This window comes from Emydura macquarii, unplaced genomic scaffold (assembly GCF_026122565.2).
Source record: "Emydura macquarii macquarii isolate MOO-44397 ecotype Brisbane River unplaced genomic scaffold, CSIRO-AGI_Emac_v2 contig_554, whole genome shotgun sequence".
Lineage (NCBI taxonomy): Eukaryota > Metazoa > Chordata > Testudines > Chelidae > Emydura > Emydura macquarii.
In genome coordinates, this window is record NW_027130691.1 from 14,383,029 (window position 1) to 14,398,931 (window position 15,903).

Genomic DNA, 15,903 nt, shown 5'->3' on the forward strand with positions numbered 1-15,903 from the left:
TTTTAAATGAAAAAATTTAATGTATATTTTATTTTGAAATTAGATTTGTAAACTTCACCTCCCCTTTAACAATTTAAAAACATTGCTTGTCAACTTCCATTTAAATCTACAGTGGCTTTCATGGATACGTAACATTTTGGCTTTTACATTCAGATGGCAGTAAAATTAAGTAACTGGAAACACACAACGCTATCTTAAATCAAAAACACAAACATCAAATACATCATGCTACTGAGATCCTTTACGGAGGTATTTGTTTTAGACTTATAAAGATCCTAGGGAAATAAACATTTGATATATATATCTGGTGGTTGGAAGGGGCAAATCCCACACCAGACAGTACTGTTGGAAATCTGCTGTGCTAGTAATAGAGGAAGAGAAATGAAATTTGCCCATATCAAGTTTTTTTTTCCTTTAATATAAAATGAGTACCTTCTTTATAGTTCCAGATTTGATTGATTTACATCAAAAGATAGTTATGCAAATTTAAAGCATATGTAATGCTCATTTTCCATGTAGTTTTCTTGTCTTGGATAATTTGTTTCATACATTGAGGAATCTAGACAGAGGAGTCAGCAAGCTTTTCGACCCTCTTTACTGGCATTCAGTTCTCTCTTTTAGATATTATCATCATCAACTTCAGAGGTGTGGTGACCAAAGACTACATCAAGTTTATTTTTAAATAATTTTACGGATAGTTTTGTCAACATCTTTCTACAAGGAAATTGTCTGCCAAAAATTAAGACATTTACTAAATGAAATCTCATAAAAAGGCTATTTCACAATATACATTGTGTTTTCTACCCTAGTTTAAGTCTTCCAACTCTCTAGCCGGAGTCAGAAACTAGGTAGATCCATTGCTAATAACCACTGTTAAGGGAGCAGCTTGAACTATAATACTTATTCCCATTCTGGGAGTGTATTAATATAATATTCCAGCTTGCATATTTAAATTCTAGATTTAATATTTTTGAAGTAGTGTTAGGACCTCCTCCTATCGTATAATGCATTGCATTGCAGAAAAATGCTTTATAACTCCTCAAGTCCTGGATTCTGGTAAAGCGATTGCAAGTTCTGAACATATCAGTGCAAAATTTAGAAAGTGATTACTAAAATGTATTGCCTACACCACTGGGTTTCAAACTGTAGGATGAGGTTATCTGGGGTGCGAGATAGGGCAAAAGCCTACAGATGTCCAGGCTAGGGCAGCAGCAAGAGCACACAAGGTTTGGGGCAAGACAGCTCTGCCTGTAGCCTGCTGCTTCTCCCCCACAATCTCTCACCACTGATCTTGAGAATTCTCCTGTCTGCTGCCCTGCACTGGACCAGAAAGCCATAGCCCCATTTATTTGAAACTCTGCAGGAATGAAAGGCAAGGTGAGAAGCCCTAGTCTGCTCTACTATGGGCTTACACAGGGCGGCCCAGCTGAGTTTTGCCATCTGATTGTCTCAGTGACTCACTTTCAGCAGGAGTAGGGGGACCCTCTGATGCCACTCACATAATGGTGGTGGTGGGGCACACAGCAAATAACTTGGGAAGCTTTGGTTTGGGGAACTCTATGACATGTTATACCAAATGACTAACAAGATTAGTTTCATCCCTACTTTTTATGTCTACTTAATGGTATCTCTGGTAATTAGATGGTCCTTAAGAGTCAGTGAATGGCACATCATGAATGATCTATGGTCCTTTCTACAATATAGAAAAGAACTTATAAAACCTGCTTATAACACAAACACTCTCTTGACCCTTTAGTATAGTTGAGAGCTTTTGAAAGTCATTAAGACTTGTTAAAAGTAGTTGCTTTCTTATCTTTTTGTAATTAAAGAGCCTATATGAGATTATGTTAAATTACACACAATGCTAGTTCAAAAGATGCCTTTTTCCACCACTGTCTGCCACAAGTGACCATCATGCCAGATGAGTTGTGCCAGGAGTATTATAAGTTCCACCATCCAGAATTCTGTGGCACTATAGCCTTGTAGGAAGCATAGGTACACAGGTCTGCTAAAGAAAATTGCATGTACCCAGTCAAGCAAGAATAATCCTCAATTAGCAACACAAACACACAAAACTGGTGTAAGAGGCCTGCTTAAGCCTACTAATTTAACATAACATACCATACAAGAAATGTCTGCATAATTTTACTAACAGGAAGGATTAAAATGCATTTAATCTAATCTGATTACATCACTCATATGAAGATACGCACCCTGAAATATGTAAACACCAAGTGTAAGAATTGTAATCATAAGTGTTTGAAGTGTATAGAAAACTCAGTTCTGTCCTTTGATGCTGTTTTCAAATTTGTTTTATTCACTCTTTTGGATGACTATAAATAAGTGTTTCCACTATGGAAAAGAAAGTTAGCACAGTACATTTTCATGACTGGGGAATGGATTTTCTGAAGACATCTTCAAAAGGGCAAAAGCTTAGAAAAAACAACCTGAATGCTGGAATTCAGTTCTTTATAAAGTCCCTTGTAAAAATTAAAAAAATTAAGGAAAAAACACAAGGCCCAAGATGATTTATTGCTTTTCTTCAGTTTTTTCCTTGGTCTCTTCTTTCTTCTCAGATTTTTTGCTCTCTTCTTTTACTGAAAGCTGTTCTAATTTCTCAGCAACTTTGTCAGCACTATCATTTTTCTCTGTGCCTGCTAAGAGATTTTTTGGAAGAAGAGTTACACACACAGTATGGTAGATTTAATTAACAATGAGAAGGCTGTGTTAACTTGTTTTACTAATGACAGAGTATAATTGGTTTGAGAGGATAAGGATGAAGTGTTTTTTGAATGCTTTGAACTCTGCCATACACTGATATAATTCAGTTTCTTTCCCTTGGTGATCCAGTCCATGCCAAATTAATGTAGACTCACTCCTTTCCCTTCCAACCCTTCAAAAAAATCACTACACTAGGCCATACTTGCTGACTGAACTGGATAGTACGCCCATAAACATAGTTCTTTGATTGCTACAGGGTAACTACTGACAAGGCATATCTTGTGTAATCGGATGTGCCAGTTGCCTACAACATCCAGCTCCCTAAATATTCTTATCCAAATAAGGAGTTATTTGCAATTTGGATCTAACCTCCTCTCCCCCTCCACTCCAACATCTTTGCTTGGGTGAAACAAAATTAAGACTACAATTTACAAGGGAATTCGGTTCCCTGCATTGCCTAACCACTCAGATTTACTGGTCTGCAGTTCAAATTCTTCAGGCAGAGTCCACCCTTTATTCCTTTAAACTCAGAATTCCATTCTAAATTTTAATCTCTATATGCAATTGAAGTTATTTGTTCAGAGAGCTTCTCTCCATTATATTTGTTACTGAAGCAGTCATAGAAAGCTATCAAATTAAATTGATAAAGTAACTTTACAATTTGAACAAAATGAAACAAGGTTAAAAAATTAGTTTAAAAATATTATCATGTAACTGTGGTGTTTACTTGAGGACATAGAAAGATAAAAATCAATATGGTAAAACAGTTACTCAAATGTAGTATACTTTTTAGTGTTTAAACAATGAAAAGCATTTCTATAATAACTGTCCTAAAAATTAATGTACCAGGAGCAATTGCAACGGTCTTCTACAAAGAAAGACGTGTTTTCAACATCTTGGACCATTACTCTAGCAGACTGAAAAAGCCCCTGGACTGAAGATTGCAGTCAGGCACAGAGTGAGTCTGCCAAGAGGCATCAAATATTATAGTGAGTAACCTAAGGATATTTCCTGGCTCCCACCATAGCCATTAAAAACTTTGAAAAGGAGGGGACACAAAAAGGGAAGCACGCATATAAATTCCAAGAGGAGACTAACATCTTACCCTTCTTTGCTGTCTTGTCTACCTCATTCCTGCATTCTTCAAATTTTGCCTTGAATTTTTGTGCATCTGTTTGAAGGAAATAAAATGTTTCTTCGTTATCTTGTTAGTTACAATGCCTCTATTCTTTAGATCTATTTGTTCTGAAACAGACATTTATACTGAGACAAACTCAAGTCTACGTTTTAGTTTGACTGCCTTTTTGTCTAGAAATATATACTTAGCGGATTTCATCTGAGTTCAAGCGAACTTAAGTATATAGGCTTCAATTATTTAAATACTTTCCAAAGAAGCAGTGGATGTTGCACCTTTCAGTGGGTTTTCTGCAGAGCTCTCAGCTTAGAGTTTCTGCTCCTAAGCAGCATTTTAAACTAGCTGAACTTCTATCTACACCCCAACTACTAGGCATTCACATCAGAAGTTTACCACACATACTTGTCCACAGTGAGAGGCCAGGGACACATTTATTTTCTCAAACCTAGAGATGGTTCTGTCAGGACACTGCTAAGGAGGAATGGCAAGTTTAACCATCCTGAAGGGAGAATTTCCCAAGTTGAAAATCCAGTCTTTCATAAGCACAAAATGTACAGTTTAAATAAAAACCACACATACGTACTGCTATCAGTAAACAGATCCAAGTAACATGGCTCAGGTTACACCTAACCAGAATTTATTTTGGAGACTGCATACTTCAATACATTTCAGTCTAAGTGACTGGTTCTGAATAAAAGCTCTAAGTCAAAGATAGCAGCCATTATCAAAAAGTTTCTATCAATTCAGTTACAATAAGCATCCATCCAACCCCTCCTAACTGAAAGCGATAACCACAGTCAAGCCACTTTCAAATAGAATTAGAAAGGATCATTTGAAAAGCCCAAATTGAGATAGCCTGACTAGCCACTTGAGGTCACTATTGCTCCCCAGGAAAAAGCACATTTTTAGAGACTGGATATGAAGTCAGAATTTTTTAGAATCTCTTTGGAATGTATGCCCTCTTTCTGCATTTTCAAGGGAGAATCCTTGAAAGGGAGTTCACCATGCATACTGACACCACTTGGCAGGACCCAGAACTGAACTTTAATTCTTTGCCTATGAACTCCACCAGTCTGCTTTCTACAGGCAGTGTACACAGAAAGCAAAGAAAGCCCTCCCTCAACTCCCATAACTCAGAGATAACTTTAAAATCTCAACTATAAGCTTATTCTTCCAAGTAGACTGGTTTTTTGGAGGGGATCCAGGAGTTTAAATAGAAGGCTTGGTTTCAGTGAAAATCTGATTAAGAAAGGATGCACTATTAAAAAGGTGCAACAGAAGAAAACACTGTTTGTTGTTTATTAATATATAGCCTACTTTTTACTTTTCCATCATTCTCCAAGTTCCCCCTGGATCTGCCACAAGGTGCAAAGGAACATGTTGGTAGCATTTTCACTTACTACCATCTTACCTTCCTCCTACATGCCAAGCCAGATGTTTTAACTTGGCTATCCCACTGGGCACAGGACTAGTAGCTTTCAGACTCATGCTATCTGGGATGCACAAGAAGCAGCCAGCAGTTGTGATGGTCTTTGACTGCCACACACTGTTTGCTGCATTCATTGCTTAAAAGCTAGTGAGAACAGCTGTATTGAGAAGTCCTTCACTCATTACAAGAGCTATCACTAGAATAGACAGGAGCCGGAAGAGAACGATTAAGCTGGTTGTGCAGTCACCACAGTACTCTCCTTGGATTCCTGAGTCACAGGCAGAAGGGGATTCATCAACCCCAGAGAGCAGCTCACTAACTCAGTAGCCATCTTGGGGGGACGAGGGGAAGCATGGGAAGAAGTGTGGCAGCCATTTTGTTTTCCAATTCTCATTTTATTTCTCAGTTAGTCTTTGCATGTTCTATTTAGGAGTGAATGCATAATTTGGCATTCCAAGTAGGGAATTCCAAGCAAACCACTACAATTTGTCACTTGTCTTTTGTAAGGAATTTAAAGGCAGAGAGTGCCTTCCATTCTATGTTTTTACAGTCCCATACCACTCCTGGCTGGAGTCCTCAGGTGCTACTAAGATACAAATAATTTCGCCCCCAATTCCCTAAACCATTGTATCTATTCCCTAAATTACCCTAGAGGAGATACTCCAGTGTCAAATTAGATAGCTCAAAATATCAAACTAACAGATGTGAGAATTTGCCTGTTCTGACCAACAGGAGTGTGATTCCTCCACAACGCTCAAAGCCTTTAATTAACATGAAAGAACAGAATCAGAATCTTACACCCTCTCTCTGAATGGTCTAACTATGCTAACTTTGGGAGCATTATACCAAACAATATATAGATTTTAAAAAATAACTTATCTAGAAGATTTACTATAACCCATTCTCCAAGTTATCAGGGGATGTTATGATTATTGCACTCCACTTAGTGGATATTTCACTTGATATGTTAAAAGGAAGAGGCAAATGGATATTAACTTGTTCAGTGTAACAGTCAGTAAAGTATGTGATTCTAAGGAGACGGGTCTGAATGGAAGACAATACAAGGTGATGATTTCCAGATTTGTAATGTCACAATTTAATCTTCATTAAAAAGTGGAAGTGAGGTAATTAATGAAAGGTAAATACACGGAAGTCCTGGAGTTTTACTGCATTAAAATTATTCGGAAATACTAACAAGCTCTCTTGAACACAGAATATCAGCACACTTATCAAAGCAAAGAAATGTGATAGTGCTAAGGTGGTGTTGGCTACTACTGAATGCATAACTGCTCCATTTGTCTACATATTCTGAGCATTAACTAGTTGCACTTTGATTTAATTCTGCTGCAGTGCTATTTAATAGAAATGACAGTCCTCATAGGCAAATATTAGAGTGGTTTTCCATGGGCAAATGAGGTTTTTGGACCTTATTCCTATTCTCTTTAAAAATACAAGGAACGTTTATGCTTTTCGATCATGGGAGCTAAAAAAGGTAGTAGTAACTACTTTCTGTGCATTTACTGTAAAATACTGTGCAGTATTAAATGGCCTGAGGTTACTGTGGAAGGGACAGAGTATAAGCATCAGAAGAAACTGATCTTGTGCCATCACTCACTTTCTGCATTTAGAAACCGGATTGCCAAGAGTTCAGGTTTAGGACTTTCATCTGCAAAGTCAGCATGTGTGTTCCAGACCCATGCCCTGTCACTTCCAGCATTAGGCTTCAGCTCCATTAAAGGTGTAACTAGAAAGAAAAAGGACTGATTGTTATATACAAGTAGGACTATTTTGAAATACATTTCCACACCAGCCCGCAAGTACCTTAAAAAAAGTTAGCTTTTGGTAAGATTAAGTGAATAAAAGATGTTATACCTCACCAGGAATTGTAATGCTAAGTTATTTTTAGCTGAAATGGAGGGGGAAAAAATAGGTGGTACCCATATTGTTCTGTCCCACATCCCAGAACAGCCTGCAATGGGAGGCCAATACTGCCAAACAGAGTGCTAACCACACACTTCTATTCCAATTACAAAAAAGTCTCAGGTCCTATTTAATCCCATTTTAGAATGTAAAGTTCCCCTTCTGAAAAAAATCAATGGTCTAAAAGTATTTTCTTTGATAGTGGCCAATGCAAATGCTTCAAAGGAAGGCACAAGAGCACCCAAATAAAATAGTAAAATTTCTTCCTTTCCACTGCTGGTAATCTTATGTACTATAGATAGCTCTGAGTTTTCCCTCGGAAATTATTCATTTACAGTAGAACCTCAGTTATGAACACCTCGGAATGGAGATTGTTCATAAATCTTGAAAAGTTTGTAACTGAACAAAATGTTATGATTCTTCTTTCAAAAGTTTACAACTGAACATTAACTTAATACAGCTTTGCAACACTACTATGCAGAAGAAGAATGCTGCTTTCCTTTTTTTTGTAGTTTACATTTAACACAGTACAGTACTATATTTTCTCTCTCTCCTTCTCTCTGCGGCTGTCTGATTGTGTACTTCTGGTTCCAAATGAGGTGTGCGGTGGACTGGTCAGTTCCATAACTCTGGTGTTCGTGAATCTGAGGTTATACTGTGATTTCTCCCGCCTCCTTTTAAACTCTCAAGATTCTGTTTTGATATCCTGTGACAAATTCTACAAGTATTCAATTGAGAACAGTATATTTTTAACTGCTTTGTTGCGCCAGAAAAAGGTAAACGAGTGTAAGTGAACTAAACTAGAGAAACTGTAGTTTAAGCAAAGTCACGAGCTTGATGAACCCATAGTTCCAGTTGTTGTTCATTTCTGGGCCTTTGATCTATCTAATAAGTACAGGATCCATAAGCATATAAAGAACATTGTCTATTTTCAAACACATGCCAGAATGCCATAATATCTATATTGCAAGAGTATTTGGCAAAGATCTGGATGCCATTTTGAACATTAGAACTCATCTTATGATGTCAGTATGCACTCTGCAACACCGAAATGAATTTTAATAACATTTTCTACACAAAGGTAGTGTTTATGGGAGAATGCTAAAATGCTATTTCCAATTATACTTTTCAGTTGCTTCAAACATCTCCCTTCAGCAAAAGCTTTCCACATCTGATTTGTTCAAACATATTTTTCCTTAATTCACATTAAGACAATCCTTTCAGCCATCTAAATTATTTCAGTGGGAGAGTTAACTTCTGCTTTAAATAAATTTGAGACTTTGCAGAACTTCCATACTCCACACTGCTATATCTCCAAGAAGTCTCAAGAGACTTCAGTACAAAACTGAAATATGCGACAAAGTATTTTGATGCCTGTTTAATTGATTACGGTGTAAATATATTTACCTGTAGTATTATGAAACTCTGCATAATTAGTAAGTTAAACAGGCATCAAACTGGATGCATACACAGCACCTGTATTTGCTGCTGTTAGACCATTGGGCTGTTCTTCCAAGCCATTTTAAGGGTATATAAAAACACGCATGAATCCTATTAAGGCTTGATAACTATGTTGCACATAAAAAAAAATAGATGACAGTCAAAGGAAAGTTAGAGAAGATAATGGAATACACATACTATAATGATTTGCACAGATTTTTAGGGTTTTATCTCTCCTCATGAGGAGGCGAATTGTTCCCTTCTCCTTATGCTTCAGGAGTTTTACATCCCCAGTTCCTCGTTCTTTCCACTCCGGAAGATCATTTTCTGATGCAAATCGAAACAGCTTTGCTCGCCTTGAGAAAGAGAGCAAGAGATTAGCGTTTGCATGGAGGAACACATTTACTCAAATACCATACTAAATAAGAAGGTTCCTCACAGCCCACCTGTCTTAGGTGAAAGTTTAGATTCCATAGAGCTTTTAGAAGAGAGGAAATATATCCAGACATCACCAACATTTCTGGTCTATAAAAGTTTTTAAGACTGCATGCAAGTTAGAGTACAAGATGACAGATTTTGTCGGCAAATTGAGCATCATGCTATCAATAGTCAATGCACTAGCTCTGGACAGAATACTGTATGAAAGGAGTCATTAAAAGAAAAACGTCAGTGCTCTGAAAAAAAATTTTGCTGAAAGAATTCCACGTTAGCATTGAATTTCTTCCATCAAAAATTCAATTTCATGCTTTTTTTTTTTTTTAAATCATAGGGTACAAGAATTTCAGTTATAGAAGAATTGTGTTACTGTCATATATATTTGGAATGCAATTAGTGTACTGAAATTACAACCAATGATTCAACAAAAACACAAACAAAGCCAGCTGTGTTGGCCTACTTTCATGGCAGTTTTGTTAATTAACAAACTTGTTAAAAGGGAGAGACAAACCCAGCCTCTTCCTCTAGGTAATGTTAATTTCTCCAACTATCTCACATACCACCAATAGTTCCAATTAGGAGGGTGTTTTCCAACCCAACATATGAATTTAAATGCTTTGCACTCAAAGTTAATTCAGTCTTAGAATTTTTTTCATTTAAACTTTAGTGCTTGCTTCCCTCCCAGTTTGCAAGATGAACTTCTGTGACCTTTTATAAGGGCTACAGGATCGATTCCCTAATTGGAAAGAAAAAGCAGACTGATTTACAAATAATTCTTAAAGCATTTTCTTTTCTGATGTAAATAAAAAGGTACCAAGCTTACAGCATATCTTGTTTAAGACTGTTTAGCTAAAAATGTAGTATTTCTACCAAGAGAACTTTCAAATCAAGCCAAGCCTTCTTTGTCCCCACACTAAGACAGAGCAAGACTAGATTACCTAATGATTATTTTAAGAGCAAAGGGTCTATTCCCTTTGTGTATTGGGGTCTCATATCTATGTAAATACTATATCCCCAATAAAGGGATTACTTGCCAAGTTAATTTTGCTCTTCAAACATAGCTACACTATAGGATCCCATGGCTAACAATATAACCATAGAACAATTTGGGTAGTGTTTGCCAGTTAATAGGAGTGTGCAAGTCTCTGGATCCCAATATTCCACAAACCTAAGGAATAAATACTTCACTCCCTCAAACTATCCCTAAGTTAGTTTCTTCTCTCAGAATCTCAATTTATAGTTACTCTCAAACACAGAGGGGAAAGGAAGTTGCTTTGCAGAGACAATATATTTGAGGAAGAAAAATGTTACTGTTTGTAAGTAATTCCTTTTTCTCCTTCAAGACACTGCTTCCACCAAGCCCTTAGTGTAGGAGATTAGGTAGTAGTGACCTCGCCGTAGAGATGGGCCAAGGAGCTCTGCTAATGGAAATGACTGACACATTGGCCTACAAAAAATAGTATCAAGGGAGATAGATATTAATGAAGTTGTGACTTGAAAAGGTCCAAGTACTACAATGCATTTGTGAAGTAAAGTAGGTACTCCTTGCCCCCAAAATCCTCCTAATCAGCATTTGCAGATCAGCTCCAAAGCAAGTTTTCACTTTAAAATGACATAGCCTAAAGGAAGTAGGCAGGAGTTACTGCACGTTGTTCAAATCCTACCATAGCCTTCTGGGGAGGTTGATTCCTATGCTTCTGCCAGCCAGGTTTGACATGCGTCCTTATGAAGATTAACTACCTGGATTCAAGATGGCCTGATCTTTCTTTGGAACTCTAAAATTCAGGGAACCCCAGAGTATTGTCATCCAGCCTTCAGCAAATTCTGGTCAAAGCACCTCTTTTTGCTGTACAACCTACTGAACTGCTGGCACCTTAGAGGATCTTTCCTAAACTCTATTAAAGGATCCTTACACAGCAGAATCTATTCCAGTGTTTCTTTACGGAATGTCTTTATAAGAGAATAGCTTCTTTCACTCAGACTGTGCATCAGACCTTAAAAGAATGGCTTCTTTCACTATTGGGACTGTGCCTCAGACCTTGGCACAGAGAGAAGCGTAGTGATCATACTACTCATGCATGTCAATTTTTGGAGACATTCTCAGAGAGCCATGTATTATCAAAGTCTCTTACAGGAGCACACTCTGGACCAGAGAGAGTTTGAAAAGGACTACTTTGCCCAAAGGCCTCATGCCTATTTGAAGCAGAAACATCATGGAGCAAGAGAAATGCATCTTAGCTCCTGTACTACATACACTTTTCTTCCTAGAGAAATCTCCATCTTAGGAAAGGTTCAAGGCATTCTACAAATTTAAACTTTTCAAATTAAGCCAGTTTGTCCAGTTTTCTCATCAGACAACTATTACTCTTTCCACTGTGTTAAACATCCAGTTGTAAGAATTATTTCCATGACTGTTCCAAATGGTGACAGAAGGGAACCATGGAACTGTTAGAGGGAGTGGGGCATTTACACCTCCAGTCTATCAAATATTGATTCAATAAATAAGCAGACAGATTCTACAGTGGTGGAAGTGTCATGAAAACCCAACCATTTAAGCACAGAGCAAGACATGTAAACCTGGAAAAAACAAAAACAAACACACCCTACCTTGGGACATGATTATACATCTTTAGACCCAATATTTTTGAACAATTCAAGTTAACAGGTTTTAATTTTTTCTAATCCAAACTTTTCCAATATCAACCAGATACCATTAGCGAGTCGAGATTTCATCACATTACACTCTATCAGCCCAATCAACCCCAACAGCACAGACAGTCATATCATGTGCTATTTTCTTTTTAGTAGTACTACATTGTCTTAGGCCAGTACCCCTGTGTGGTGTTTTGCAACAAGTCACCTCCCTACCTTTTATTAAGTGTAATTCAAAGCTTAAAAGCAACTAATGTTTAGATACATACCCAGTGCCATTCTACTTACATCTTAAAGAGTTCTTCCTCATCTTCCTCAAGGGTCTTGATCTCTTGTTCAGGAAGAGAAACTATGGGCTCAAATTGAGGATCATGGTTAGAATCATCTGTGTTTTCAGTGGAGGTGTCATGTTCCTCATGCGTTTCCTGTGAAAAGAATGCCCAATTGCAATAGTGGAATTTTAAGAACAGTTCTACAGTAGCAGCATCTGTATTTAACATATGTTACCAGAGGTATTTAGGAATTACTCAATGTTCAAGTATAAGATACACTAACAAAGCGTAAATATTACAACATAAAAGTCTAAACTCCACATATCTAAATTTTATTCAGCCTTTTAAAATATGTAGCATTAACCTTCTCTCTTAGAAGAGATTTCCTTCATATTAGTGAAACACAGCAATGAGCACGCAGCAGCCTAAGGTCTTGTTTACCCACTGCACAGGAGCACACCAGTTGGGGTGTGCACTAATTTACACCAGTGTGGTACACTAACTGGCTATGCAGATCTTGCTGGTGTACTAAAGATTTCCTAATACATGCTGATGTAGTTTGAAACAGGACTGTATTGACATGCACTAGAGAATTTTTAGCGTGTTTCAGCAGGGTCAACAAGGCCTGTTAGAGCACATGCTGAAAAGCACTAGAATTTGCACACCAGCTGGTGTGCATGAATACACCGCGTAGACAAGCCTGAAGACATGGTTTTTTGCTTAGTGATTCCAGTAACTTCTGTCATGCATACAAACCATAATTAACAGCCTTAAAGTACGTTAATAAAGTAGTGGTAAAATCAGAAGCTGCCATGGTAAGTTTCAGTGTACATTAAGTAATAACTCACCATTATGAAAATAAATCAATTCATTTTCCAATTTCTTCTTTGATGAAGTTGTAATCCCAGGTGTAACTTTACAGTATTCCCCAAAATTTGATTCCCCATTCATTTCAATGATGAAGTGTACCTCCTACCCCAAAGTAGCAAAGAAACTGTTCATACACAAGGACTCTAGTAAGCATGGAAATAGTGCAGACAGAAATTTCTAAAAATTATTTTACACATATAAATATTTTGGTTTGGGTGTCACAAAGCACTGTGCTAGCTCTTTGAAGACAAAAATCAAGACTTTCTTTTATATTGTAGATCTCTGCCACAAAGAAAAAGAAAGGATGCACATTTGGAAAAACAGGGAGCACATAGTCTTAGACAGTAGATGGAAGAGTTACAAAAGTCCCTGAAATAGAGCACAGTGGGAGCCTGGCATACAGGGAGCTTGTGGGGTGAGCAGATGAACACAAAAGAGCCCCCTGGTTTGTGTAATTAGCTTGTCCTACAGAAAGCAAGAGATCCCCTCTCCCACTAGCATTCTCATACCAGTGAACAAACAATTAAGATAACATAGCTACAATGTTCCTTTAAAAATTAAGCTGACCAATTAACCATCAAAAGACCTAAAGTAACAGCATTAAGTCTGTCTTTTAGATATAACCCAACATTATAACACTAGAACGATATCAGAATGTCTCAGGTTAAAAATAATGTTGGTAGTCTTGCAATGCCAGAGATTACATATTGAATATTACATTGATTTTATTTTTAAAATCTTGATTCAAGTATTGTCTGGAAATCTAGAATTAGCAAACTAGCCTGAGGCTAGGGAAAACCGTTCCCATATTTTTGGTTTTGGATAACAAGTTATTGAAGTAATACTTCCTCTTATTAGGTTTACAAAGTTCTGACAGAATAGTCATTAGAAATTAAGGCCTTTAAGGGGTATTTATTACAAGTGTCTCCATGTACAGTTAACTGTAGATGCTAAAGTTCATGACTTTATAAAATCCCAGATTATCTACATTATAGATTACAATCTACATTATAAAATCCCAGATAATTTAAGAAACATACTTATATCCATATCTGTTTTGTCATTTAAAAATTTGGTTTTGAGACACTGTGCATTCAAAACAAGGTTTTTATTCTTAAAAGACCAAGTTCTGTATTTTAAGGAAATATTAATGGTCAACATATAGCAATTTAAAAAAAACCCCAAAAATGAAATGGTCATGTCACACGTGAAATTTAAGAAAAGTGAGATTTTTAATGTGAATGTTGGGTTCAGATACACACTTAGTGTTTTCAAATTATATGACTTCATATATGCAATATAATATAGTAGCTCAGTATCAATAGGGAATAAGTAGACTGACAGCTGAGACAGAAGAGCTCTTCTATAACATCGGGTCAATAAACTGACTTTAAAATTAACATGTATCAAATTATTTGATTGCAAAATAAGAGAAAGGACATTTAGTAATACAGCCTAAATAAGTATGTTAAAAAAAGACAGTGGGAGTTTTGTAGTAACCATTCATGGCCTTCTTAAAAAATTATATTTAAAACATTAGATACACAGTGGGACGCTATCAATCTGAATGCAAGATCTCTGTATGCATTTAAATCAACTTTAGTTATAACACCTATGGTCACAATGGCACACATATGATCGGTTTCTCTTATTGAAAAGATCTTATAAACAACAATGAGAGAAGACTCAAGATGTCAGCACATACCATTTAAAGGGTGTTCTAACAGAAATTTTTAAAATTTGAGAGTACCTCTTTAATACACATGTAAAACATAGACAGTTTAGAGATTTTAGGTATGGCTTTACATAAAGATAAGAGTTAGTATCCCATATAATTGAACTTCCAGTTAAATACTTTACCCTGCAGCTATGCGGTCTTTCTTCTTGGCTTCATTTTAATATATATGTATTACTAAGAGACTTCTTAGTTAAGCAGCCCAGAAATGAAATATGGTTCTTCTAAATCCAAAGAGGCCACAAGAACATTCCAGAAGCCTAGCAAACAGTTTCTTTGTAACACAGGAATGGAGAAAGCATGATCTTAAAAACATTAGCTAGGGACTCTGTATATCTTAATTCAATTCCAGCTCTGCCACAGACTGTGTGAGACCTTGGTCAAATCACTTAATATCGGTGCCTCAGTTCTTTATCTAGAAAATGATGATAATTCTGTTCTCTCACCTTCAGCAATTTAAATTATAAACTCTGGGCAGGTACTGTCTTTCACTATGTGTATGTACAACATATAGCACAACAGGATCCCAAATTTTGGTTTTGCTTTATTACTAGAATAACAAAAAGAGTTAGTTCATAGATGCTAGAACACAGCTTTTGGTGACACCTGTTGAATGTCACCAGTGTTCTAGCACACATGAAAATGAAGTACAGCCATAATATTAAAACTTCAAGATAGGAGAATTGCTGCAGTGTTGCACCAAGACCTGACTGTTCCCAAGAGATGGGGGAAAGCATCCCAGAGAGAACACAGGCCAGGCTTGCAGATGTGATCCACTCCAGGGCAGCGAGATAAACAAACCTCATTGCAGAGATAACTGATCCCTTATTCCGCCCCCACTTCGATTTGCCGCAGGAGCCACGAGAGAATCGTAAGTAACAATAAGCACGTTAAAGGCGGCGAAAGGAAACCAACCACAGTATTGTGATCAAATCCCGTCCACCCGCGATATAGAGCACGTGGGAGCCTAGGACGACTAGCCCGGCCTTGCTAACAGCATGAAGGGGGGGGAGGGGGTGGGTGAGAGGGGAGAAGGCTCCTTCAAAAGCTCCTGAGTCATAAACTACTGTGGTGCCTGCGGAGGCTCAAACGCCCGCTTGGGGCAGAGCCGACCCCGGCCCGCTGCAGGGCTCGGGGAGCCAGAGTGAGGCGCGGATGGGATGTCACGGATTGTCTCGGCCGCAGCCGCAAAGGGTTGGGCCCAGGAGCCCAGGACGCACGTGTGTCCGGCCAGCCCCCAGGAGGCTGAATGCCCGGCCGCCCCCCTCCCCCGTGGTTCGGGCATGGTCGTGAG

General features: G+C 37.6%; 1 protein-coding gene and 1 non-coding gene across 2 annotated transcripts in view; both read right to left on the reverse strand.

Annotated features, from left to right (window-relative positions):
• RANBP1 (RAN binding protein 1) overlaps positions 1–15,903 on the reverse strand; it is a 16,579-nt gene continuing 676 nt past the window's right edge. Inside the window, exons 2-6 of the mRNA XM_067539852.1 lie at positions 12,021–12,157; positions 8,844–9,001; positions 6,901–7,029; positions 3,827–3,892; positions 1–2,657 (exon numbers count right to left, since the gene is read on the reverse strand). Of these exons, the coding sequence (XP_067395953.1) occupies positions 2,530–2,657; positions 3,827–3,892; positions 6,901–7,029; positions 8,844–9,001; positions 12,021–12,157 (618 nt within the window). The 3' untranslated portion in view covers positions 1–2,529. The remainder of the gene's footprint in view (positions 2,658–3,826; positions 3,893–6,900; positions 7,030–8,843; positions 9,002–12,020; positions 12,158–15,903) is intronic.
• On the reverse strand, positions 3,558–3,689 carry LOC137147610 (small nucleolar RNA SNORA77). The gene has a single exon (XR_010918256.1). It is a non-coding gene; the product is annotated as a small nucleolar RNA SNORA77 (small nucleolar RNA).